This window comes from Leptonychotes weddellii, chromosome 6 (genome assembly GCF_054177405.1).
Source record: "Leptonychotes weddellii isolate Sample4059 chromosome 6, ASM5417740v2, whole genome shotgun sequence".
In the NCBI taxonomy this organism is placed as follows: Eukaryota; Metazoa; Chordata; class Mammalia; order Carnivora; family Phocidae; genus Leptonychotes; species Leptonychotes weddellii.
In genome coordinates, this window is record NC_138374.1 from 129,743,409 (window position 1) to 129,768,071 (window position 24,663).

Genomic DNA, 24,663 nt, shown 5'->3' on the forward strand with positions numbered 1-24,663 from the left:
TCCGGAGCTGCTTCTCCAAGGTGCATTTCCTGCAGCAGCTTCTGATGCTTTCTGACCTGAGCCACACTGAACACAGTTCCTCAACCACCCTGAGCCTCATTGTTACTATGTATGCTGCTTTCTCTGCAGTAAAATGTCCTTTTACAGTTTTTCCTCCTGGCAGTCTCTGCCCATTGAAAGGTTTATTTGCTTAAAATCTTTTCTGGAGCGTGTTGTAGCATAAATAGGTATGTAGCTATAGAGACTGGGTGAATGCACATTTTTTCTATAATGTAACTCCCCTTTCTCTCTCTCTCTCTCTCTCTATATGTATAGGTTTAAATCTACCTGTGACTGGGGCACCAAGCTGGCTCACTTGGTAAAGCATGTGACTCTTGATCTCAGGGTTGTGAGTTTGGGCCCCACGTTGGGTGTACAGATTACTTAAAAATAAAAAAATTTAAAAAGTAAAATAAATCTACTTGTTACTATTTGCTTTCTGTTTGATGGTCTGTTCTGTGTTCCTATGTTTCTTCCTTCTTTCTGTCTTTTGGATTGAGTGTTTTTAATAATTCTGCTTTTCTGCTCTTTAAGCTTGGTAATTAAAGGTTGCTCTTTCTCTCTTCCTGTAATTACCCTAAAGACCACAGCATGTGTCCCGAACTTGTTACAGTGTGACATACGTGAATAGATGTACCTCTTTCTGGGCTTTAGCTCCTGCCTGACTTAGATGCTATTGGAATGACATCTGAATTCTCTCTACACTTAAACTCCAGAGACATTTCGCTGTCAGACTACAGCACTTTCCGGCCAGTGTTCATTCTGCTGACACACACATAGTTCCTGTAGCTTTTCGTTCTCTTCCACACCTGTAGTCTTTCATTGGGGGTCCCTTTCATTCTCAAAGGACATCCTTTAGTCACAGATATGATCAGTTATCTTTGCATGAAAACGTCTTTCTAAGAATCGTTCTGCTGGCTGTAATATGCTCGCAGTTACTTAATTTCATGACTTTGAAAATCACCAGTTACTTTCTGGTTTTATAGTTCTTTGAGGAGTCCAGCATCCGTCATCTTTTCCCTCAGTATCTCACTGCTGCGCTTGCAGCCTTCAGTCATTCTTTCTGGTTCTTCAGCAGTGTTATTGGGAGGTGTTCAGGTGTGGGGGGGTGTGTTTGCCTTTTTTGTTTCTCTACCCTCTCCCCATCTCGTTTGCATTTCTGCTTGGGGTCATTGGCACCTTTTGATTTTGGGGGCCTTTCTTTGTATATTGATTCTGCTTTATTCTCTCTTCTTGTAAGGTTCTATTTAAATTTTTTTATATTTCCCCTGTGTCTCCTACATTCTTATCTGAGTTGCTACATTCTGGATGGCGTTATTTCTGACTGGTCTCCCCATGTCTAAGATCTCACTCCACTTTGTCAAATCAGCTGCTAAAACCATTCAGTGAGGGTATTTATTTATTTATTTGAGAGAGAGAGAGCACACGAAAGTGTGCACGTGCACAGGGGGTAGGGAGTGTAGAAAATCTCAGGCAGAGTCCTCTCTGCGTGAGGAGCCTGACACGGGGCTCAGTCCCACGACCCTAAGATCATGACCTGAGTCTAAATCAAGAGTCAGACGCTTAACTGACTGAGCCACCCAGGAGCCCCTATTTTTTGAGTTCTTAATTTCAGTTACTGTGTTTCAATTTTATAGGTTCTGCTAAAATTTATAATTTTGACTTCCACTTCTTTGAAATATAAGCATAATTATTTTAAAGTCTGTGTAATGATTTAGCTATGGGTCTGTCCCACTTGTTTTTTAGCTTTTGATCACAATGTCTTGTGGAGTGCCTGTCAGTTTTGACTGAGTGGCAAAAATTGTCTATAATAATCGTAGAGGAAACTACAGGTCTAGGATGACGTTATTTTCCTACAGAAAAGATTTGAGTTTATTTCTAGCATGAGGTCATTACTTTAATCCAGTCGGCAATTCAGGTCATTTAAAAATGGCCTTGTCCCTTCAAAGGACACTGTGTTGCCTGTTTGCACATCTCTTTCTTGTCCTAACCCAAAGCCTTGGATTTTTACTGGAGGGTCCCCCCTCATTGGTGACCTTGAACTCCATTTTCCTTTGAACCCAGATCTGTTGAAAGCTCTGTTCAGTCTCCTTATGTCTCCATTGTCTTCAGTGCGTGGAATGAACCTGGGGGAAAGGTGGCTTCAGATGCCAGGCTTTCTTGTAATTCTGAGATTCCTTTTTCTTCTGGAGCTTGGCCTCATATATTAACTTGTCAGCTAATATATTAGCTCTCTGATGCCTTCAAGCACATTTTTTTTTTTTAAAGATTTTATTTATTCATTTGACAGAGATAGAGACAGCGAGAGAGGGAACACAAGCAGGGGGAGTGGGAGAGGGAGAAGCAGGCTTCCCGCAGAGCAAGGAGCCCGATACGGGGCTCGATCCCAGGACCCTGGGACCATGACCTGAGCCGAAGGCAGACGTTTAATGACTGAGCCACCCAGGTGCCCCCAAGCATATTCTTTATATTTTTGTCCGATGTTCTAATTGTTCTCAGTATTCTCGGACCAACTCATTCATTACTGGAAAAAAGATTGATTGATCTTTCCTTCAAGACTCCCATTTTCTTACCGCCCTTCCTAAGCCAGAGTCAGGGATTTTTCTGTTGTTATGTGCATCTTTTACATATTAAACTGTGAGCTCTGTTAGTGCAGGGATAGTACTTTGCCCGTAGTTTTATCATAGCATCTTAGGAGGTAACCAGTATAGTATAGCCATTAATAAAATACTTTGCTGAGTAGTGAATGGGCAGTTATAAAAGAATACATAAACCTTTTTCTCTTTCCCGTTATTAAACTTTTTAACCATATAGTTCTCATTTTGCTTCTGATTCATAGAAATCAAAATTTCAAGTTAAGTATCTTCTGAATTAGACTTCTAGGCAAAGATGTGCAAGGGTAACAAAATAGCATTTTTATTTATTTATTTATTTATTTAAAGATTTTATTTATTTGAGAGAGAGAGAATGAGAGAGAGCACATGAGAGGGAGGAGGACCAGAGGAAGAAGCAGACTCCCTGCCGAGCAGGGAGCCCGATGCGGGACTCGATCCTGGTACTCCAGGATCATGACCTGAGCCGAAGGCAGTCGCTTAACCAACTGAGCCACCCAGGCGCCCACAAAATAGCATTTTTATTTTTATTTATTTATTTATTTATTTTTTAAAAGATTTTTTTTTTATTTATTTATTTGAGACAGAGAGAATGAGAGAGAGAGAGCACATGAGAGGGGGGAGGGTCAGAGGGAGAAGCAGACTCCCTGCTGAGCAGGGAGCCCGATGCGGGACTCGATCCAGGGACTCCAGGATCATGACCTGAGCCGAAGGCAGTCGCTTAACCAACTGAGCCACCCAGGCGCCCTAAAAATAGCATTTTTAAACCCTTAAATGTTGCTACCATTGCAGTCTATTATATATATATATATATATTTTTTTTTTTTAAGATTTTATTTATTTGATAGAAAAAGAGAGAGAGAAAGAGAGCACAAGCAGGGGGAGCAGCAGAGGGAGAAGCAGACTCCTTGCTGAGCAAGGAGCCCGACAGTCTATTTTATAGTAGATGGGCATCTTGAGCTTGAAGGTTAATTGGGTTAAAATCAGTTAACAGTAGGTAAGACCCTGATTTTAGAACAGTTGGGATTCTTTTTCTGTTTTATTCACTAGATATTGCTAATTCTGAGGTTTTTCTCTTTCTCGAATCATCATTCCATTGAAATAGGTAGTAGGAGTTCCATATCTGAAGTGTGGGAATGTTCTGTGGTTAATTGCATGGGTTAGAAGCTAGAAGACACGTTTTAAAAGGCTTTCTTTCTTTTTCTGGCTATCTTATCGCGGTACCCATCTGGGATTGAGAGGCGGTCCTTCCATGGTAAAAACAGGGGAAGTAATTACAGATTTTTCTGTGGTAGGAATAAGGGAAGTGTAATTATTCCTTGCTTTGGCCTAAGAAGCTTAATTGTGTGAGGTTGATCAACCATGGCCTTCCACAGTCAAGTAACCTTTCAACGTGTTAAGCACAAGGAACTTGCCTGTGGGCATAGAGTGTGTTTGACATTTGCTAAACTATTTACGAGTAAAAAATTACAAGTCAGAAAATGCAGGTGATTTGCCAACAGGCCAGAGATTGATTTTTATCCTGGAATGGCAGGTTTGAATTCTTTCCTGACTTTGTATAGTCTGTTTTAGAGGGGAGGGGAGGTGATTGTTTGAGGCATTCGGACAGACTGCTGGAAGACAGAAACACGTCCGACTGACAACCGATTTTGTCTTAGGAAACTGAGTCAGGAAGAGTATGAGCGGCAGGAGCGAGAGCAGCGACTGTCGGCTGCAGACGAGAAGGCGCTTCTGGCTGCGGAGGAGGTGAAAACGTACAAGTGAGTTCAGCTTCGAGAGCGGGGTCCGTGCCGGGGGACTGCTGTTGGCGTCTTTAAAAACTGTGTGACATTGTGTAGAACAAAACAGCACAGAACATAAGTAAATGGTCAGAGGATGTGAATAGTTAATTCCTATGAGGAAAAAAATGCATTTTAAGTTAACAAAGGGAACAGTGTCGCAGTAACAACCACTGCCGTATCCCGTAGTGGCAGGGCCGTCAGGGAACGCGGTTCGTGCCGGGCGCTTCTGTGAGTTGGAGGAATTCTTGCAGGAAGCCGCTTGCTCTAGTGATGATTCCAGAACCATTCCAGCAGTTGTGCCACTTGATAGACCCAGTATTCACAGCTCTGGGCAATTTTCTGTGACTGTCCTAAAGGAAGAAAAAGCTTTGTGGAGGAAGATAGTCGTAGCAGGATTGCTCGAGAACGTTGAAGAACAATCAAGAAAATTACAGTGTGTCAACTCAGACTCTCCAGCCATTAAATAATAAGGAGATTAGGTAGTCTTAGTTTTGATCGTATTATACTCTTACTGTAACCATGTGAGGATGTTTCTCCATGTGAGTGCGGGTGTTGCAGGAAGGGGGGCACGGTGAAACGGTTTCAAATCTTCATTAGTTGCACTTTAATTGATAAAAGCAAGTGTGATTCTTAGGCGCAGAATTGAAGAGATGGAGGATGAATTGCAGAAGACAGAGCGCTCATTTAAAAACCAGGTAATTCTGCCCTGCGGCTGTGGGCTTCTTGGATGTCTGACAGAGAGGCTGGTGGGGGCTGCGACGGCGAGTTCCCACACGGGGTCGTCTGTGTGTTGTCTTTTTCAGATTGCCACTCATGAGAAGAAAGCTCATGATAACTGGGTAAGATGTTTTTTTCTTTCCTTTATTACGTGTGTAGTCGGCCACCACTGATTGGGATGTTTGTCTCCCACAGCTCAAAGCTCGGGCTGCGGAAAGAGCTATTGCCGAGGAGAAGAGGGAGGCCGCCAACTTGAGACACAAGTATGTGGTTTGGAATTCCAGCTTCCCAGCACGCTCGGGTTTCCAGAGGCAGTGCTGCTTGGTATCTCCTAAGGCACGGAGGTTGTATTTCATATTTAAGTCCATTCTTTCTCCGTATTCAAGGTTACTGGAATTAACCCAGAAGATGGCCATGCTGCAAGAAGAGCCTGTGATTGTGAAGCCGAGGCCAGGCAGGCCCACCACCCAGAACCCTCCGTGGCGAGGTGGGCCGCACTTCTGGGGCAGCCCCCAAGGCTGTGGTGTGGACTGTGTGTGTGTTACCTTCTGGTGCTGTGTATCTTCATTCTGATGCCCTTAGAAGTCATCCCAGAACTTACTAAAGAAAAGAACGGCTGCCTCAGAGTGGTAACAGTTCCCTGTCGTCTTCAGGTCCTCTGAGCCAGAATGGCTCTTTCGGCCCGTCTCCTGTGAGTGGGGGGGAGTGCTCCCCTCCTCCGACGGCTGACCCGCCTGCGAGGCCTCTCTCTGCTACGCTTAATCGAAGAGATATGCCTAGAGGTGAATTTGGTGAGCATTCACATTTTACTTTGTAGTAAACCGTTTCTAGAAGTTCCCCTCCCCTTTTGAGAATTCTTTGTTGTTGTTGTTGTTTTAAATTTAAATTCAATTAATTAACATATAATGTGTTATTGGTTTCAGAGGTAGAGTTCAGTGATTTATCAGTCTTATATAACACCCAGTGCTCATTCCATCATGTGCCTTCCTTAATGCCCATCACCCACTTACCCCATTCCCCAACCCCCTCCCCTCCAGCCACCCTCAGTTTGTTTCCTGTCATTAAGAGTCTCTTAACGGTTTGTCTTTTTTTTTTTTTTTTTAAAGATTTTATTTATTTATTTGAGAGAGAGAGAGCTCATGAGAGGGGGGAGGGTCAGAGGGAGAAGCAGACTCCCTGTTGAGCAGGGAGCCCGATGTGGGACTCGATCCCGGGACTCCAGGATCATGACCTGAGCTGAAGGCAGTCGCTTAACCAACTGAGCCACCCAGGCACCCGTCTTAACGGTTTGTCTTGAGAATTCTAATGCAAGCAGCGTTTTAGAATTTGGGTCTGTCCAGATAGGGAAGAAAAAGTCTTAATTTGTCTTGGTGTGTCGTCTGCCACAAGATCTGCATTAGAATAGAAAGCATTTATTATTAACACTAATATAACATATATAAGTATTACAAAATAAATACATAAAATATATTTATAAGTAAGAATGTATAATTGTTACTGTTTGCTTTTTACTTTTTTACTGTGAAGTGTAAGTGTTTATCTTTCCATTTCTATGGAGTTCCTCTCTTGGATGTTACAAAAGTAGCTTCAGGACTGTAATTAATGCAGCATACATCCATTTCTCGTTAACACACAGTGCTGTGAGTCTGTTTCTAATCAAAGACACGTCTGTAATACTCGCTAAGATACGGAAGTCAGATCACACAGACTGAAAGCATCAGCCTGTACAGCGCTGTCCCAGGCCTGACTCGAAGCAGCAGCTGGTGCTATTAACGTGCAGGTTTTATTGCTTTTCTTTCAATCCAGCAGTTCTTGTTTTAATTTTTTTTTTTTTTTAAGGATTTTATTTCTTTGACAGAGATACAGCGAGGGAGGGAACACAAGCAGGGGGAGTGGGAGAGGGAGAAGTAGGCTTCCCGCTGAGCAGGGAGCCCGATGTGGAGGCTCGATCCCAGGACCCTGGGATCATGACTTGAGCCGAAGGCTGACTCTTAACCGACTGAGCCACCCCGGCACCCCTCTTGTTTTAATTCTTTAACTCTGCGCCTAAGTTGGGATTTCCCTTCATGTATTATAGGAGACCCGTTTTTTTTTTTTTTTTTAAGATTTTATTTATTTATTTGAGAGAGAGAGAGAATGAGAGACAGAGAGCATGAGAGGAGGAGGGTCAGAGGGAGAAGCAGACTCCCTGCCAAGCAGGGAGCCCGATGTGGGACTCGATCCCGGGACTCCAGGATCATGACCTGAGCCGAAGGCAGTCGCTTAACCAACTGAGCCACCCAGGCGCCCAGGACACCCGTTTTTAATGTTGCTTTCTAGGTAGAGTTGAACCCTGATCTGTCCACAGTTGGTTTGTTTCTTCTGAAAAATCCATACCAGGGCTCTGTTCTTTCTTTCTCAAGGGTCAATGGATGGACCTCTACCTCGTCCTCGATGGTCATCTGAGGCATCTGGGAAACCCTCTGCCTCTGGTAAGGGATCTGAGTGTGTTCAGAGTCTAAAATCATGGAAGAAGTGGGCAGAGGATCTCATTCTTCCTCAAAGAGTATATAAGTCAGGATAAGTCTAAATCCGTTCTCTGGCCTTCAGCAGATTCGGGATCTGGTGCAGCTCCCGTGATGAACAGCAGCTCGAGAAGCTCTTCCCCTACTAAGGTGATGGATGAAGGCAAGGTAAAGTCTGCCTTAGCTCTGAATTGTAATTAGGTATTTCAGGAAACCTTAAACTTTTGCTGCAACACCCTCTCTTTGCGTCATCCATCTCCTGTTTGTGTGTCTGTTATAGCTGTACTGTCTCATTTTTTTAAAAAGCAAACTGTTCCCCAAGACCCTGAAGGCCCTTCAGTTCCCAGCAGTACATCTGTGGCTGAGCACTCAGTAGTAGTAAGTACTTGGAGGTTGAGGACTGAGCTGAGCTGTTACTTGGTGTATTTCTGGAAAGGATATGAAGAGCATGACACTCACTTGCTTTGCTTTGAATTGCACGGCAGTATTGATCTTACTGTTGTCTTTGACTTGGAAGTGTTGCTGGGTTGCTGAAATCTGACTGGTTGGGTTTTCTTCTTTTTCCTGTTTGGGTCAGGCTGTTAACCTGGTGGGAACATCTGTTGTGACTAGAGAGTGCGGAAGGTCATCCCTGCAACTTTATACTGTGCGTGCTTCAGCGTTGAGTGTTCTGAGGCAGAGTGCATTGATTATACATAGCATCGCTCCCCATTTATGTCTGCAAGTGTTGCTGTTGAAGAATTACCTCCAGTTGTACACTAGGCAGACCCTAGTTGGAATAACCGGAACTTGCAGATTGGTAATGGAAGAACGCTTGCTGGAGGTGAAGTCAGTCATTCCCATTGTGCCCGTTGCAGCAGTAGCTTTCAGGGCCGTGCACATAAGCGTATTCTCTCCGAGAGCTGCACCGGGCCTCTGAGCATGGCTCCCAGCGCTGCTCTATGCTGAAATCAAAGTATGTGTGTTCTGATTATTTCGAATTTCCAACCCCATTTCCCATGGGAAAGGTCAGTGTCTCGTAATATAAAGCACAGCATTATTGGTGCCTGAAGGTAAATATTGGAGCCGTGCCTGCCTCCCTGTATATATAACATTGCTTCTTTTGGAAAATGCTTCCAAGTTTCAGCGCAGGACTCTAGGAACACGCATCTCTTGAGGTCTTTTTATCCAAGGGTAGCTTGGACCTGAGACCCCTCTGGAGTGGACTTCCAAGAGCAGAGGCTCCTGTGTTGGAGACGGGGGCAGGGGCGCAAGGACAGGCTTGGAGGCAGACCTGATCTGAGCTGCAGTGCGGCTTCTTACCAGCAGATTATCTGATACTCTGTGCCCTTAGGTAAAACAGGATGTTCCTGCTTGGAGATTGAAAGATCTGATGAGAGAGAATACGTGAAAGGAAATCGAAGGCACTCTGAATAGTGGCTCTTGCGACATGTGTGGAGAGTGGATTTTTCTTTGCCCTTTTGTTCTGTCCATGCCCAGTGGGAAGGATGTGGCGGAGTGAAGGAGTCGCCCTAGGAACAGATCATGGTGTTTGTGGGAGGTCCCCTCTGTTAGCGTCCTTCAGCCATCCTCTTGCTTTCTCTCCCCCTTGCACATTCCAGCAGTAACGCAACTCCGGGGAACCTTTTCGCTTCGGTGCCATCCCTTTAACCTGCCTAAGCTGCTGGTGGGACCAGGTGGGAGGGGGCAAGTTTGGTTGCGCTGCTTCTGTTCTTTGGACAGGTGCCTGACATCTGCTTCGTTGGGTTTCAGCTTTTACTGGTGTTGGTGCTTTTGTGTGTCATACCAGAGTCTCTCAAAACTGTAATTGCTTCTGCTCTGCAGGTGACTATGGCTGCAAAAGGGCCCCCTCCTTTTCCAGGGGTGCCCCTCATGAGCTCCCCCGCAGGAGGCCCTCTGCCACCGCCCATTCGATACGGACCACCTCCTCAACTCTGCGGGCCTTTTGGGCCTCGGCCACTTCCTCCACCGTTCGGTATGATGATTGAGTAGTCGTAATTGACTTGTAGAGTGTAATTCCTCTTCTCTCTCTGTGTCTTGTTGAAATTTTAATAGTGGCTTTTACAGGCCTATGTAATGAAAGTGCAAGACAAGCAAGTGCATCTCAACTTTTCCTCAAGTTTTTAGGACACACGGGGTGCTGCATAATCCCCCTATACTGAGATGGGCAGTAGATCTCTTGTAGACGAGAGATACTAATAGAAAGCCAGAAATACTACTTCTGCAGATGGCTAGAACTAATTCTCCCACCTCAAGAGGTTACCAAGTCCTCTAGAACATAGATACATAGATTGAGACATAAAGCTTGTAATCACGATGAAAAGTATAAGCAATGGATCAGAGAGTATAAAAAAGAGGGAACAATTCAACTTTGACTTCCTGCCTTGGCAATAAATGAGAAGTGTTAGCCCTAGAGAAGGTTGTGTTTAATGCCTAATAAATGTTGCAGAATTTAATTAGGGGGAGCTAGAAGGCCTTCCCCAATAGGGCAAGCGCCTGGACTTGGATGGCAAGTTTAGGTCCATGCGGAGCTACTGCACGAATCATCGACACAGCAGTAAACACTGGAATTTCCCTTTATCAAAATGTCTTTGTTGCATAAAGCCCTTATTTCGTAATCTGTCGTCTTGCTACGACCTAGGGCACTTTCAAGCACTAAACCAAGCCCTTGTGAGAGAAAGATGGCAGAACTGTGTCATAGAAAAAACACAAGCCGGCTAGAGCCATGTTTAAATCCTGCCTGTGTGGCTTCCTGGCTGGCCATCGGCATACAACTTACCTCAGTTTGCCTCGTCTCTGAAGTCGGGGATGCCACCATCTGACCTCTGAAGTTGTGAGAAATTATAAAGACTGACATACCCAGAGTCCTCCACGTTTACATGTGTTCGTATGTATTTACAGGACTTTTTATTTTTCCAGGTCCTGCTTTACGTCCACCACTAGGCTTAAGAGAATATGCACCAGGCATTCCACCTGGAAAACGGGACCTGCCTCTTGATCCTCGAGAATTTTTACCGGGACACACACCTTTTAGACCTTTAGGCTCTCTTGGCCCAAGAGAGTACTTTATTCCTGGTACTCGACTACCACCTCCCACCCATGGCCCCCAGGATTATCCACCTCCACCTGCTGCAAGAGACTTACTGCCTTCTGGCTCTAGAGACGAGCCCCCACCTGCCTCTCAGAGCAATAGCCAGGACTGTTCACAGGCTTTAAAACAGAGCCCGTAACTCTGACCTCTGACATTTAGTCTGAGAAAGTGGACTGTGTACTATTCGTTAGAGTTAAAGGATTTCATTGGCTTCAGAATCCAAAAGTTTATTTTAAAAGGTTTGTTTTTAGAACTAAGCTGCCCTGGCAGTGTGCATTTTTGAGCCAAACAATTGAAAAATATCTTTTCCACCCCTAAATAAAACCTCATAAGCTAGAGCCTCTTTACAACTTTGAAATGTGCAATAAAGAATACCTGTGTTTTAGTTAATGTAGCGTATGTAACTGCTAAATGATTTAGAATGTCATGAGAAATATGAACCATTTCCTGTGGAAATGCTAGAACACGTATTTCCATTTATTATCCTATTTTTAGTGTACACCAGTTGAATACAGCGATGGTGTTTATTAGCTTGGTTTTTTAAAATACTGGTCGCAAAGACTGTTACGCTAAAAACGTTTACTAAAAGATCACTAAACTTTCTCTCCCTTCTTGCCAAAATTCTTTGCAGTGATAGTTCATAAAAATTTGGTTATTAGTATTTCCCAAGTGTCTGTTGCTTCATTGGATTGTTTTCTCATGAGACTTGTACCATTCTGGAACCATGTAAACTCAGGCTCACAGAACTGCCCGCGTTGACTTGGCAGCACGCTCCCTGTTGCTCAGTGCTCGGGAGGTTCAACCTCAAGTCCCCTGGAAACACCACAACCACCGTTATGTCTTCCTTGTCCTTCAGAGAAGTCAGGGGCCCGTCTGCAGCGTTCATGTGCTTTCCAGTGACTTTAGCTGCTTACTTGATGATGGTCTCCCGAGTGTGAGCTTACAGTAGCAGCAAGAGTTGTTTGACCTGATGTTCTGTTGCTTTTACCATCCTTGCATTAAGGGTGCATAACAGAAAACTGAAAATGATATGTTGTGACCATAAAAAGTAAGGAAATTTCTTTTTTAAAAAGTACAGTCTATTTCTCCCATATGTTGCCTCTGGTTTTCAAAGAAAATGGCAAAAAAGCTCAGAAGAGCAATACTATGAGAAAGAATGATTTAGGACTCTGTATGGCTTTACGCTGCCCGCAGTTCTTTTTGTTGATTACTACTCCAAAATTAGTATTTGAATGTTGGCACTTTTATTTAAAAATCAGTAAATCTGAGAATTTGGGATTACATCATATTTAAAGTATTCCTATACCTATTATTACATCATGTTTTTTAAATTATTAAATCCAAAGTATAAAAGGCTGGTAGTAATCACTGCGTAGACTATCCCCTTCTCCAAAGTTCTGTGTCCTGATACTATTGAAACCTAGACCATGATCTGTCACCGTTATAATACTTAATGTACTAATACTCTGTAAAATAAAAAGAAGCAAGAGCTTCACTGTGAAAGATTTTTTTTTTTTTTACACTAAACTACCAGAAGATATCACTTTGGAAAGATAAGGACCACTGAAAGATGACAACTCTTTAAAATTCATAAGGAACATATACATTGTTCTTCAGGAAGAGAATGTCTTCCCATTTAATATCAAGAATAGAGGAGACTGAAGAGGAACACCTCCACAGTTAATAGCAGAGGTTATTTTTAACCATGTAAAATAAGACTGAATCCACAAATACAACTCTTGAGAAAGGTCAGTCAGTCTCTTCAGGACACAAAATAATGATGAGGTTAAGATAATTGCTAATTTTATGTAGTAATGAAATACATGATAACCTGCTAGCAAAGATAATCAAGTTGGAAAGGTAAATTAGATCTATTATAAAACCAGAGCTAGTCTTTTTTACCTCTTAAGTATTTTTGGTGTTTGTCCTGTGTCTCCTGTTCCCGGGAGTCCCAGGGAGTCTCCCGCTCACCTGAGCCGCGCCGCTGCCTGGCTGCCTCCCGGGGCCCCGGGGCCGCCGCAGAGCCGGGTGGCTCCCTGTCCCAGCTGCTTCACGGGGCGTCTGCAGCTCATCGCGTGTCTGGGCTTCGATGCTAAAATTCTCATTTATGAAGCAGCAGCGTTTCAGCCTGGAGACATTTCTACTACGGTTCTGCTTTTTTTTTCATTGGAAAGTAAAAAATAATTTGTGGGAAGTACAGTATTCTGTGTCTACTGCTTCCAGATGATCGCCTGTCACCCCATTCAGGTCTGAATTAAAGCTACGCTAATCACACAGCACTCCACTCACGCTGCTTTAATACTGCTGAAAGCACTAGTTCATACAAACCATACTTATGTGAACGACAGCAGGTGCTTCTTCATATAGATTATCACTGACATACATGTCTTATGGTCTATGAGAAAAGAGAAAGACCAACGGATCAGTTTCGCTACATTTTAATAGTAGGTACTTTAAGGGATTATTTTTTAGGTCTCGTCAGCAACATCAAACAGAAGGTACTGAGTACTCCACAGGGTACAGAGCGCTGCCAAGCACCTTAGAACATTTACAGGACTTGGAGAAAATGTGGTTCTTGCCCCTTGAGGAGCTGACAGTCGGGGGCTGACAACTCAGTCTAAGGGTTGAGTGAACAACAAGGTAATTTATTAAGGCAAATTCTTCATCCCCTTGAGCTATTGTGGACTGAATCATTTTTGGAATTAATCTAATTAAGACAGGAGACAAGACTTAAATTTGGTTGAGAATTCTTTCAGGCTCCAAGTTTTTAACATCCATCTTAAACAGAACCGACAACCGGAAGTAAAGACCAGCCTTCTCGAAGTGCAAGGGCTAGAACACTTCACTGTGGCTACTTATTTTAAATAGCACACATTGAATGGTAGGACTAGGGTTATTACACCAGCTTAAAAACAGGCCAGGTACTGGCGCTGCGTCCCCCTCGTGCTAGCATTGGTCATTCAACATAGTGAACGTTAAACGTGTGGGTCTGCATCTAACAGAGAGCCCGCCCCCAATGTTAATGTCCTGTGTATCGACTACCCACCTCGTGTGTCCTCTGCAAGTTTTATTTATGCCCCATTAAGTCAAAAGTAATGTAAATAGTCAAATTATAATAAGCTAATGACCTGCATATTTCCATATAGATGAAAGTCAACATATCTACATAGGAAATAAATGGCAATCCTATCTACCTATATAAAAACAACTAGAGTAGCTCCAGATTTTGCATACTCACCACTCTAAAAAGAGGTATGCAGGCTTTAAGGTTTCACAATCAGTTGTCAGAAAAACAGCAGTTACTCCTGCAGTATCTCATTAGCATCTGACTCAAATTAGATTACATGATTTAGAAGACGTTACAAAGCCATCTAGAAATCTGTAATTATTCTGACATGGTTCCATCATTAACCCTAGAATCACTCTCAGAAAGAAAAACAATGTGATGTAGAAGAGCAGCTAATCAACGGACTACAAATGTGCTCTTTCAGAAAAACAATCTGGTCATCTGAAAAAACCACAGCTACAACCTGGGAACCCTCCCATCTGGGATACTGATCTGGCCAAGGCACACGATTTCTAAACAGGAAAACTATGAGATCAGGGTGAATTTAGGCCACCTCGGAAGAGCAGCCTATAATTTTCCAGACTGACCTCCCTGGGCAGCATAAACGGTCCAATTCCTCCTCTCAGAACAGTTTCATACTCTCCTACCCCCATCAACCCAGAGTTTGGCATTAACTCAAAAAACCAAAAAAGCATATTGGAGCAAAAGTGAACGGATGTGTAAACTCTAGCACATTCTTATTGCTGTATTAATTTTGAAGACGAGCACATCCTACCCACAGCAGTGTTGTTCCAGGAAGCAGGGCAGGAATAGTGGTAAGTTAGAAAAGAGACTATGAATTGCACAAATACTATGAAAGTAAAAACATGTTTCAAAACTACAATAAGCCCGTATCCAAAGGAGTCGTCTAGGTCAGTGGCGTGCTGGGCTGTGAATCCCGCGGGCTCGCTCTGGCCTGCCGGCGCCCGCGAGGCCTGCCTCCTGCCTGGCGGCGGGGGGATGCGCTACACGGAGCCGGGAGGGTTGCTACTGGGTGGGAGAATTCACAGACGTTCCAGGTGACTCATGTCAGGATCATTCCTTGTGCAAAGTCTGATGTAGATGAAGATAAAGTGGTTTCTTGGTCAATAACTGCAATTTCTTTCTTTTAAAGTCAGTGGGTTTCTTGTATCTGTAAGCACAGTAGAAAAGTCATGGTTTAACATACTTGGATAACTGAGCTGTTCTACAGTCACACGCTACGGAGCACCAGTCAGCATTACACGGTTCGAAGCGTGTGCGCGCATCACTTACAGTTCTATTACAATCGGCCCGGCTTTAATTTCATCCATCTCCATGAAAGCAAAGCACTTGGTGCTGGTGAACCTTTTTTTAGGCTTGTAGTGTTTGAATTCGAAGAAGATAGCTGCACCTATGGAATGAAAACAAACCACATCAGCCACAGACGGCGGACTTTCATCGTGCCCATCGTTTCCTCCATCACCGGAAGCACAGAGCACGTGGCAGCCGGCGTAACCTGACAAGGTAACCTTTGTCAAACGGTCTGAGGACGGCACTGTAGCTGCCACCTAAACTCTTCATCTGAGCGCAGTGACATTTCTCCATACCCTCCACTCCTACACGGCACAGCAGAACTTCCTGAGCTGGGCTGACTTGAGAACGTACGTAGTTCACACACGGGGAGAACGCCTTAAATGCCACATAGTGAACACAGAGGATGCTCGTGAAGCATGAACGTGGTCCACAGACACTCAGCAAGTGGCCGAGGCCTGTAAGAGTTCGTCAGAACATCCAGGCTCACAGCTCTGCTCCTCCCCCTGAAACAAAAGCTCAAAAATTCAACTGTTTTGGGTGTTTTGTTGGAGTTTAAACAATATAAATCATGTGCTGGTTCAGTTTTTAACTATTACCTGTTTTCTAAGACCTTTTATAGTATTCAAAGCAGTTTTGTTTCTCCTGGAATTACACGTTTTGGAAGACAAAGGTCTAAAGAAGAGCAAGCCTATTCCTAGTCCACCCCTCCCCCAAAGAGCAAGCAGCAATGAAAAATTCAGATGTTTTTATCTCCCCAAAGCCCAAAAGATAAGCTCTCCCCACAGAAAGAAGCTTACAACAGAATTATTTGAGAGAGGGAGCGCACACATGTGTGCGAGTAGTGGGAGGGGCAGAGGGAGAGAGAGAATCTCAAGCAGATTTCCAGCTGAGCACAGAGCCCAACGCGGGGCTCGATCTCACGACCCTGAGATCATGACCTGAGCTGAAATCAAGAGTCAGACACAATCGACTGAACCACCCAGGTGCCCCAAGAACCATTAATTTCTAAAGGCGGCACGGAAACTAGTTGGAAGGAAGTTGGGGTCTCACTCTTAACTGGCTACTTATTAGTTCTGCCTGAACCCAAGTGGGGCTGGATCTTGCTTGGCTTTTAAGGACAACACACATCCAATACTTTTACCGAGGACAAGACTCACAAGTGACAAGAGCTTTAACAATGTTCAGAACTGGGCGCCTGGCTGGCTCAGTCGTTGAGCGTCTGCCTTTGGCTCAGGTCATGATCCCAGGGTCCAGGATCGAGCCCCACATCGGGATCCTTGCTCAGCGGGGAGCCTGCTTCTCCCTCTCCCACTCCCCCTGCTTATGGTCCCTCTCTTGCTGTGTCTCTCTCTGTCAAATAAATAAAATCTTAAAAACAAAACAATGTTCAGAAGTGTGTGTGCCATCCTGGTGCCTGGATCCAAATGGAGCACCTCCTGTCACAGGAGGAAAGAAACAGCAATTGCTTGAGAGAGTGGGACGTGGGTGAGGGACAGACGGGCACAACTGACCGTCTACTCCCTGCCCCCACACAAGGGTTACAATTATTAGTCCCCAAGATATGACCCTCCGTATCTGCCAAAGGGTAGCTTCTCTTCTCCCTCCCACAGAAATAACAGAAGCAATTTGTTATTAAAAACCCTCACAGATTTCTAAGGTAGCCGAACACATTTCTTCATCTCTGCAGCTGTGAAGCCCATCTCCTTGTCATCATGACTGTGTCTCAGGTCTGAATAAATGTGAAATAAAGTCACATTTGCAAACAATACTAAAGTTCAAGTATAATACCATCATTTTAAGGAACTTAAAAAATGTTTCATTATTCATCTGCATCATCAGTAGATAATCTATTTCCTGCATCCTGGGTACGGTATGCACAGCTTTGTCCTTCGTGGTATTTATAAGAAAGAATGGAACGTACGAGGAGGCTGGTGTACGGAGATGAACGGAAATTCTTGTAAATACGAAGACAGCGTCTTCGTCAGCATGTATCCATTCAGACTATAGTAATACTGCACATAGTAAAGTCAAAGCTCGAGAAAATGAACAGATGCTGAATCTAGTTCTACTTCCAGCATCTCGCGAATCCTCCAGAACACAGTGCACTACAACAGAGAAGTCAGCCCATATCAGAAACCTTTCCCAAAGCAGTGGACTTAAAAAAAAAAGTTTTGTTCATATTTTTAAGCAGACAGCCTAACACTTCATACTGAAATTTCTTTAACATTATTTCTTAAGCCCGTTGTCTCTGTATTCTAATAGCGATTCTCAAGCTTTGGAGTGTATGAGAATCATGTGCAAGCCCCCTGAGAGACTGCTGAGCCCGGCAGCGTGTTTCTGAGGCAGGAGGTCTGCCAGGAGGCGGGGGCCCCGAGCACCAGCATCTAACGTGCTTCCAGGCGCTACTGCAGCTCACACCCGCGGCCACTGCCCCAACGGAAGCCCCGCGAGACGAGTCTTCCAGTGGTGGGGCCGAGGTGACAGCAGCACCAGATCGAAGTAAGAGGTCAAATATTTTAGAGAATATGGCAATTGTTCGAAAGGTACAAGCTTCTTGCAAAGAGTGAAAATGCCAAAAACTGCAACTGAACCTCAGGTGATAGAGGGATCCCCAAGTCTTGTTCTGGAGCGCCGACACTCCCTCGGAACACATGGAAAAGCATTTAGTACCAGGAACCGGCTAACTTGGAAATGTAACTTCACCTTTTTAAAAATGTGTTTTTGTCCTTTCCCAACCTCCTGCCAACTAAGTATAAGGTATGGTATCTTTCTGCCCAATAAAATCAGCTGGAAAAACAACTTGTTCTTTCAACTATTAGAGACTTAACCATCAGGGAGCCTTGGGGAGCCTCTGCCCCCTCCACTCTTCAGTAAGAGGAAAACTTCATTCTGTTTTGTTGTCCAAGATGATGAAATTTTATAATCAAAGAACATTTTATTACAGAACTGTTATTACACAACTATATCATACAAGTCCTAATTCCCACATTTAAAAAATCGCTATTTCATTCAAGTCACTGAACACTGTGTGGTGCGTGCTTCTGCCCACTGCGCTAGGTTGCGGGCACACAAACACAAGATGAGAACTCCAGCCACAAGAAGCCAATGTTTACCATCACAGACCAACCTTTGGTTAATTTTTCAACATGCTTCTGGAGCTCAATGTCCACATTAAAATGAACATATGTATCTTCTTTTCTTGAAGCCACAGGAGTATCTTGCACAGGAGTTAAATCTATGCCATTCAGATCTAGAGAGAAAAAAAAGCGTTTCAAACACACAGACTCAGAACTACAAACGAACCACAGAGGGTTAGGTTTCCTAAAGAGGCCTAGCAGAAGCTGAGAGGAGAGTCTCAGACACAGACACTCCCCCCCCCGTGGGAGCAGGTATGCAGGGAGCTGCTGGTTTCCGGAGGTGTGTGGGGGGAGCTGAGGACAGAGACGGCAGGAGGCCATCTGGATGCTAAAGCAAGTCTGAAGACAACAAAATCTGATCCTTCTTGTTAAGAGGGGAAAAGAACTTTTGTCTTCCCTATGCCACTATACTGCTGTATGCAATAAAAATTTGGAACATGAATGATATTACACAGGGGGGCCCCTACCCCTATGTCCTACCTCAGTCACGTGCCTGGGCATGGAAAGGCCTTTCGTCAAACATTAGCAGAATTCTCCTGTTGTACTTCACTCAGAGCCAATACAGTGGACATGAACGCTGCCAGTGAAATCTTTCTCTAAATGAGTCATTCTTTAGACATATTACCTAAATTCTGACTGTATCTGCTATAAAGTAACCTGATTTACAACAACCAGATGGTACACTATGTATGATGTGTGGTTTTAATTTCCTGCAGCCAGCCTGGAATCTTCCAGTTTAATCAAATTCAACATGGACTCATTTAATGTGTAGTGTTTATGTATTACTCAACAGACTCCTATCTTAGAGAACTTAAAACAATTTGGTACATTTGATTATTCAGTTCAGTGTGTGCAAAGGTAACAGAGCGCCTAGCACATCATCCTTCACTTTTTACAGTGTACTGTCCCATGTGAGATATGCAGTTTTAAATGGCCTATCACATAATGTAGGGTATCAAGACTTTCCAGAAGACCGTGGACTTGGGAACCAATAACATCAGAGGTCAAGTATTTCAGCATTAGCGCTGTGGATCACGTGGTCTCCACGTGAAAATTCTTCTCTGTGTCTGAATTTATTTCTATGATTGGTAAAAGTTCAATTTCAGTCACTGTTTCTTTGGTTTGCCTCAAAGTGCAGATTAACTGTAGGTGAAAATTGATGGGGCAGGGATTTCTGAATAATAGTATGACAACCTCATCCTCAATCACCCAATAATTATTTTTAAAAGACTGCTGAGTGCTTTACAAATCAAGTGCCATATAAAGGCTTGACACCAACAAAAGAATTCCGTGAGCGCGGATTCCATCCTAAACCAAAGACTCAAAAAGCTGTTTTCAAGGCATAAATGGTATGCCACACTGGACAGGAGAAAACAAACAAATCCTGAAGACGACCATGCTTAATAAGAAACACAACGCTTCTTTCATGCAGCCTTGGGCTCAGGGTGTGGATGTTTATGGATGTGTCCTACTTCCTGTCTCAGGATGGTTCACTGGAGGCCCGATGCTCACGCACTCCTGCAGGGCTCCCCTGTGTCTAAGACACCGCGGCAGGAAGCAGAGCACCCGAAGGGGAAGCGTGGGGGAACAGGAGAGCGTGGGGCTTGGCAAAAAAAACCACACACCTGAGAAGGTGGCGGGAAGTATATGCTGTTGAAGATAGTGTGTATGTCTAGTCAGCACCCTGGATGGGATTTTAAGAATACAGAAATTTACCAAAAAACCCTCAAAAGCAAATGTGCATGTCAGTTATAAATAATTAAGTATTTTTAGAAACTTTCTCAGAAATACTCAGTGAAGGAACGATGACGGCTGCCCAGGGGTTTTCCCACACCGTAGGACGAATGCAAATGAACTGTCACAGGTGCAAGGACCCACCCCCACACCTGCCTGTGTTCCAAGTGCGAATCAACATAACACAGTTCGCCAGAGGGGAAAACGCAGACAGAGTTATTTACCCTTTACGCTAACTGTGATATAGGGATCGATGCACTGCCCCGCATCCTTCAGGCCAATTTTCTCAATTCTGATGGTGAGTGACGTCATTCCTGGCTCTGACGGCAGCCTGGGTAGTAAAGTGCCTGACGAGAGAAGGGCAAAAAGTGAGCTCTGGAGCAACTGCAGGGCAAATACTGGAACAGCACAGAGAAGATACAGCCTTGCACTTAACAGACTTCGCAACTCACCAGGCATTGCTGTAGTTTCCAAAACTTCCAAACACTCAATGTGATTCTTTTGGACAAATATTTAGTAAGACACAAGATACATCTGTACTTCCTTAATTCATATTCAACACTAAAGCGTAAATCAGTCAAATCTGTTAAAGATTCAATTCACTCCGGGAAGCCCAATTACAAATTACCGCATACTTAATATACTCATGTCATATATATGTATTTCACATTTACTCATACTACATAAGATATATTTCATATCTCTGTATGAAGTGGTAGAAAAAGACAAAGAGCTTTTTAAACTTTTTTTTTAAAGATTTTATTTATTTATTTGACAGAGAGAGAGAGCGAGAGCAGGAACACAAGCAGGGGGAGTGGGAGAGGGAGAAGCAGGCTTCCCTGAGGAGCAGGGAGCCTGATGCGGGGCTTGATCCCAGGACCCTGGGATCATGACCCGAGCCGAAGGCAGACACTTAACGACTGAGTCACCCAGGCGCCCTTAAACTTTTCTTATATTATCCCAAAGTTTGAGAAGCTTAATACCAGAATCAATCAACAAATCTTTTTTTTTTTAAGATTTTATTTATTTGTCAGAGAGAGAGAGCATGTGCACAAGCAGGGGGGAGTGGCAGGCAGAGGGAGAAGCAGGCTCCCTGCTGGGCAAGAAGCCTGACATGGGCCTCAATTCCAGGACCCTGGGATCATGACCTGAGCTGAAGGCAGATGCCCAACCGACTGAGCCATCCAGGTGTCCTAATCAACAAATCTTTTAGTTATAAATGGAAGAAATAACTTACAATTTAATATTTATGTATTTAATTAAATAATTTTATAATCTAATTTCCCACCCCTTTCTGCATTCTATTCTGTCTGATCTTTTCTCTCGGAAATTAATCCTGTTGAGAATGGCATATGCAAGAGTGCCTGCGTATTTGAAACCTCTCATACATATCAGCTAAATTTTTTTAAAACTGAAAAACCACCCAGAGCCACACCAAAACAATGACGTCAAGAAATCAACCGTACAGTTTATTTCATATCATCTACCGAGAACAGATGTGAACCAAAGTTGATTTTAATCTAATATGCATATAGTATCTCAAACTAAGGTATCTAACATTCATGAAGAACTTTGACATTTTTCATGTTTCTGTCCAACAGTGTGTTATCCTACTTTTAATGATGAAGTATCTGAAATATGTGAATCAACTTACTACCTTCAAAATAGAACATTTAATTAGCTGCAAACAGGCTTGAGGGGATTTTGGGGGGTGATGGAAAGGTCCTCAAATTAGATCTATCAAACTGGTAAGATGTACAACAGTACAGATCAAAAGTCGCTGAACTGTACACTTACAATGAATTAATTTTATGGTAGGAAAATTACTAGAGAAATTCAAGAGTCTTGGGGTGCCTGGGTGGCTCAGTCGGTTAAGCATCTGCCTTTAGCTCAGGTCACAATCTCAGGGTCCTGAGACTGAGTCTGACGTTGGGCTCCCTGCTCAGTGGGGAGCCTGCTTCTCCCTCTCCTCCCAATTTGTGTTCTCTTTCACTATCTCTGTCTCTCTCAAATAAATACATAAAATCTTTAAAGAGAAAAAAGATTCAAGAGTCTTAACTGGTGATACTTGTTAAAGAAAACTTTTGGCTTATGAGAGGTTAGAAGTTAGAAAACCAAAATGGAACACTCAAAGCAGTATTCAATACCATTTCAAAAGTAAAATTATAACATTACTTTTTCACATGAAATAGGTCTTTGATATTTTGCCATATTTCAACACATTTTCTTACTGCAGCCACTGTCTCTTTTAAAAGATTTTATTGTGAAATCTAACAAATATTTAGAAAGGCAAATAAAACAAGTGCACAGCCTAATGAAAACTGGAAAACAAGCATCCATGTAACCATCACTTAGGTCAAAAGATAAACATTACCCCAGGGGTTCCCTCCTATCACCACCCAAAGTTCTTCCTAATCCCTCTCCACTATGCTGGCTTCCAAAATAATTGCTAAAAAGCACTGTATTAATAATGTTTTGCCTGCTTTTGAACTTGAGATTTATCTGACTTGTTGCCAGTAGCTATAATTTGTTCATTTGTAGGACTAGATAACACTGGTGTATAGTACATGGGTTTTATCAACATATAGCACAGTTTATGCATCCATTCTTCTGTTGACAGGCATTATGAGCTGCTCCAAGTTTTTGGAAACTGTTTGAACAATGCTGCTGTAACATTCTTGTACACATATTCTAGTGCATGTGAGCACACATTTGCAAGAGAGAGGGATAACCAAGTCACATGGGGCATCGCCCTCCTGTGTACCACATGAAGATAATCTGTATTCAAAGTGTTCATGCAGATGCCCCCTTCCAGCACTGCTCCCACTGCACCCCCCCGCCCCCCCATGATGCTTGGGGCAGTCAGACTTTTTTAAGCTAATTTAGGTGTAAAGAAATGTTGATCCAGGGGCGCCTGCGTGGCTCAGTTGGTTAAGCGACTGCCTTCGGCTCAGGTCATGATCCTGGAGTCCCGGGATCGAGTCCCACATCGGGCTCCCTGCTCAGCAGGGAGTCCGCTTCACCCTCTGACTGTCTCCCCTCTCATGCTCTCTCAAATAAATAAATAAAATCTTTAAAAAAAAAAAAAAAAGTTGATCCAGTTTTCATGTGTGTTTCTCCATGACTGACTAAGGTTGAGCCCCTTTTCATTTTAGAATGAGCATTTGGATTTCCTCTTTTCTGAAGTATCTGTTCAATTATTTTGCACATCTTTTATCAGAATGTTCATCTTTTTCTTATTTGTAGGAATTCTCTAATAGTTTGATATGAGCTTTTGTTGGATATGTGTTTGTAACTAGCTTCTCAGTGGCTTACCTTTAAAAAGAAACTTTACATTGAAGGATAACATATTAAAAAGTATATAAATCATGTACAAATTCTGAGTACAGCTTGATGAATTTTCACAAAGTGAACATGCCTGTGTAACCACCACCAGATTCAGGAAAGACATTGCCGGCATACTAGGAGCCCTCCTGTGTCCCCAGCAGACCCAAGTCATTTTCTCCCCCGAGAGATAACAACCGTTCGGGACTTCTAACACCACAGATTAGTTTTACGTGTTAAGCCCTTCTCTGTTAATGGTGGCTTCTGATGATGATAAATTCTCAATGTTAATATATTCGTATTTCTTAATCTCTAAATTCCTTTACAGTCACCACTTTCTGTGTCCTATTCAAGCATCTTTCCCCACTCCAAGATCATGAAGGTGTTTTCTTATAAGAGCCTTATCGTTTTTCCGTTTGCACACCAAAGACAAAAATTAATTCAAAGTGATTGTACAATTAAATGCAAATGAAAAAACGATGAGAGAGAGAGAGAAAGAAGCACAAGCAGGAGGGGCAGAGGGAGAGGACAAAGAGAATCCCAATGGGTGGGGAGCCTGACACGAGGCTCGATCTCATGTCCCTGAGACTGGGGCCTGAGCCGAAACCAAGTCAGATGCTTAACGGACTGTGCCACCCAGACCTCCCAGCACTCTTATTTAAAAGACCATCATTTCTCCCATTGCTCTGCAGTGCACCCTGATCACAAATCAAGCATGGGCTGTTCTGGGCTTTCCATTCTGTCTCATAGGACTGTTTCCCATCCTTGTACCACTACTATAGTGTCTTAATCACTATAATTTTCTAAAAAGCCTTGACATTTGGTAAAACAAATTCTCCCCTCTTAACATTATTTTCCAAGAGTCAACTACTTTTGGCCGCTTGCACTTCCATGTAAATTATAAAAACAGCTGTCAAGTTCTTTAAAACAAATCTACTGGAATTGCAGTGAAGTTCAGGTCAACTTTAGAAACAGTCACATCTTTACAAACTGCTTCGTCCAACCCATGAACTGAAATATACCTTTCCATTTATTTATTTATTTTTTATTTTTTTAAAGACTTTATTTATTTATTTGAGAGAGAGAGAATGAGAGAGAACACATGAGAGGGGAGAGGGTAGGAGGGCAAAGCAGACTCCCTGCCGAGCAGGGAGCCCGATGCGGGACTCGATCCCGGGACTCCAGGATCATGACCTGAGCCGAAGGCAGTCGCTTAACCAACTGAGCCACCCAGGCGCCCCTATACCTTTCCATTTATTAAAGATTTCTTAATTTCTCTTGATAGTTTTATTATTTTCTTCACAAAGGTCTTACACTTCTTTTGTTGGATTTATTACTAGGTA

The 24,663-nt window shown here is 43.3% G+C and overlaps 2 protein-coding genes across 8 annotated transcripts in view; one reads left to right on the forward strand and one right to left on the reverse strand.

The window, feature by feature from the left end:
- The window catches only part of MIA3 (MIA SH3 domain ER export factor 3), a 58,227-nt gene extending 45,980 nt beyond the window's left edge, over positions 1-12,247 (forward strand). For 2 of the 7 annotated variants that reach the window (XM_081825205.1, XM_081825210.1), the window contains 11 exons: positions 4,310-4,411; positions 5,067-5,127; positions 5,236-5,271; positions 5,345-5,412; positions 5,536-5,636; positions 5,803-5,940; positions 7,552-7,620; positions 7,739-7,821; positions 7,960-8,031; positions 9,478-9,628; positions 10,573-12,247. In XM_081825205.1, the coding sequence (XP_081681331.1) occupies positions 4,310-4,411; positions 5,067-5,127; positions 5,236-5,271; positions 5,345-5,412; positions 5,536-5,636; positions 5,803-5,940; positions 7,552-7,620; positions 7,739-7,821; positions 7,960-8,031; positions 9,478-9,628; positions 10,573-10,883 (1,192 nt within the window). In that variant the 3' untranslated portion in view covers positions 10,884-12,247. The remainder of the gene's footprint in view (positions 1-4,309; positions 4,412-5,066; positions 5,128-5,235; positions 5,272-5,344; positions 5,413-5,535; positions 5,637-5,802; positions 5,941-7,551; positions 7,621-7,738; positions 7,822-7,959; positions 8,032-9,477; positions 9,629-10,572) is intronic. The other 5 variants (XM_081825206.1, XM_031038757.2, XM_081825209.1 and 2 more) reach the window with 3 other exon arrangements.
- A 919-nt stretch (positions 12,248-13,166) lies between these two features.
- The window catches only part of AIDA (axin interactor, dorsalization associated), a 37,156-nt gene continuing 25,659 nt past the window's right edge, over positions 13,167-24,663 (reverse strand). Inside the window, exons 7-10 of the mRNA XM_006742989.3 lie at positions 20,221-20,343; positions 18,253-18,375; positions 15,105-15,222; positions 13,167-14,982 (exon numbers count right to left, since the gene is read on the reverse strand). Coding sequence (XP_006743052.1) covers positions 14,886-14,982; positions 15,105-15,222; positions 18,253-18,375; positions 20,221-20,343 — 461 coding nt within the window. The 3' untranslated portion in view covers positions 13,167-14,885. The remainder of the gene's footprint in view (positions 14,983-15,104; positions 15,223-18,252; positions 18,376-20,220; positions 20,344-24,663) is intronic.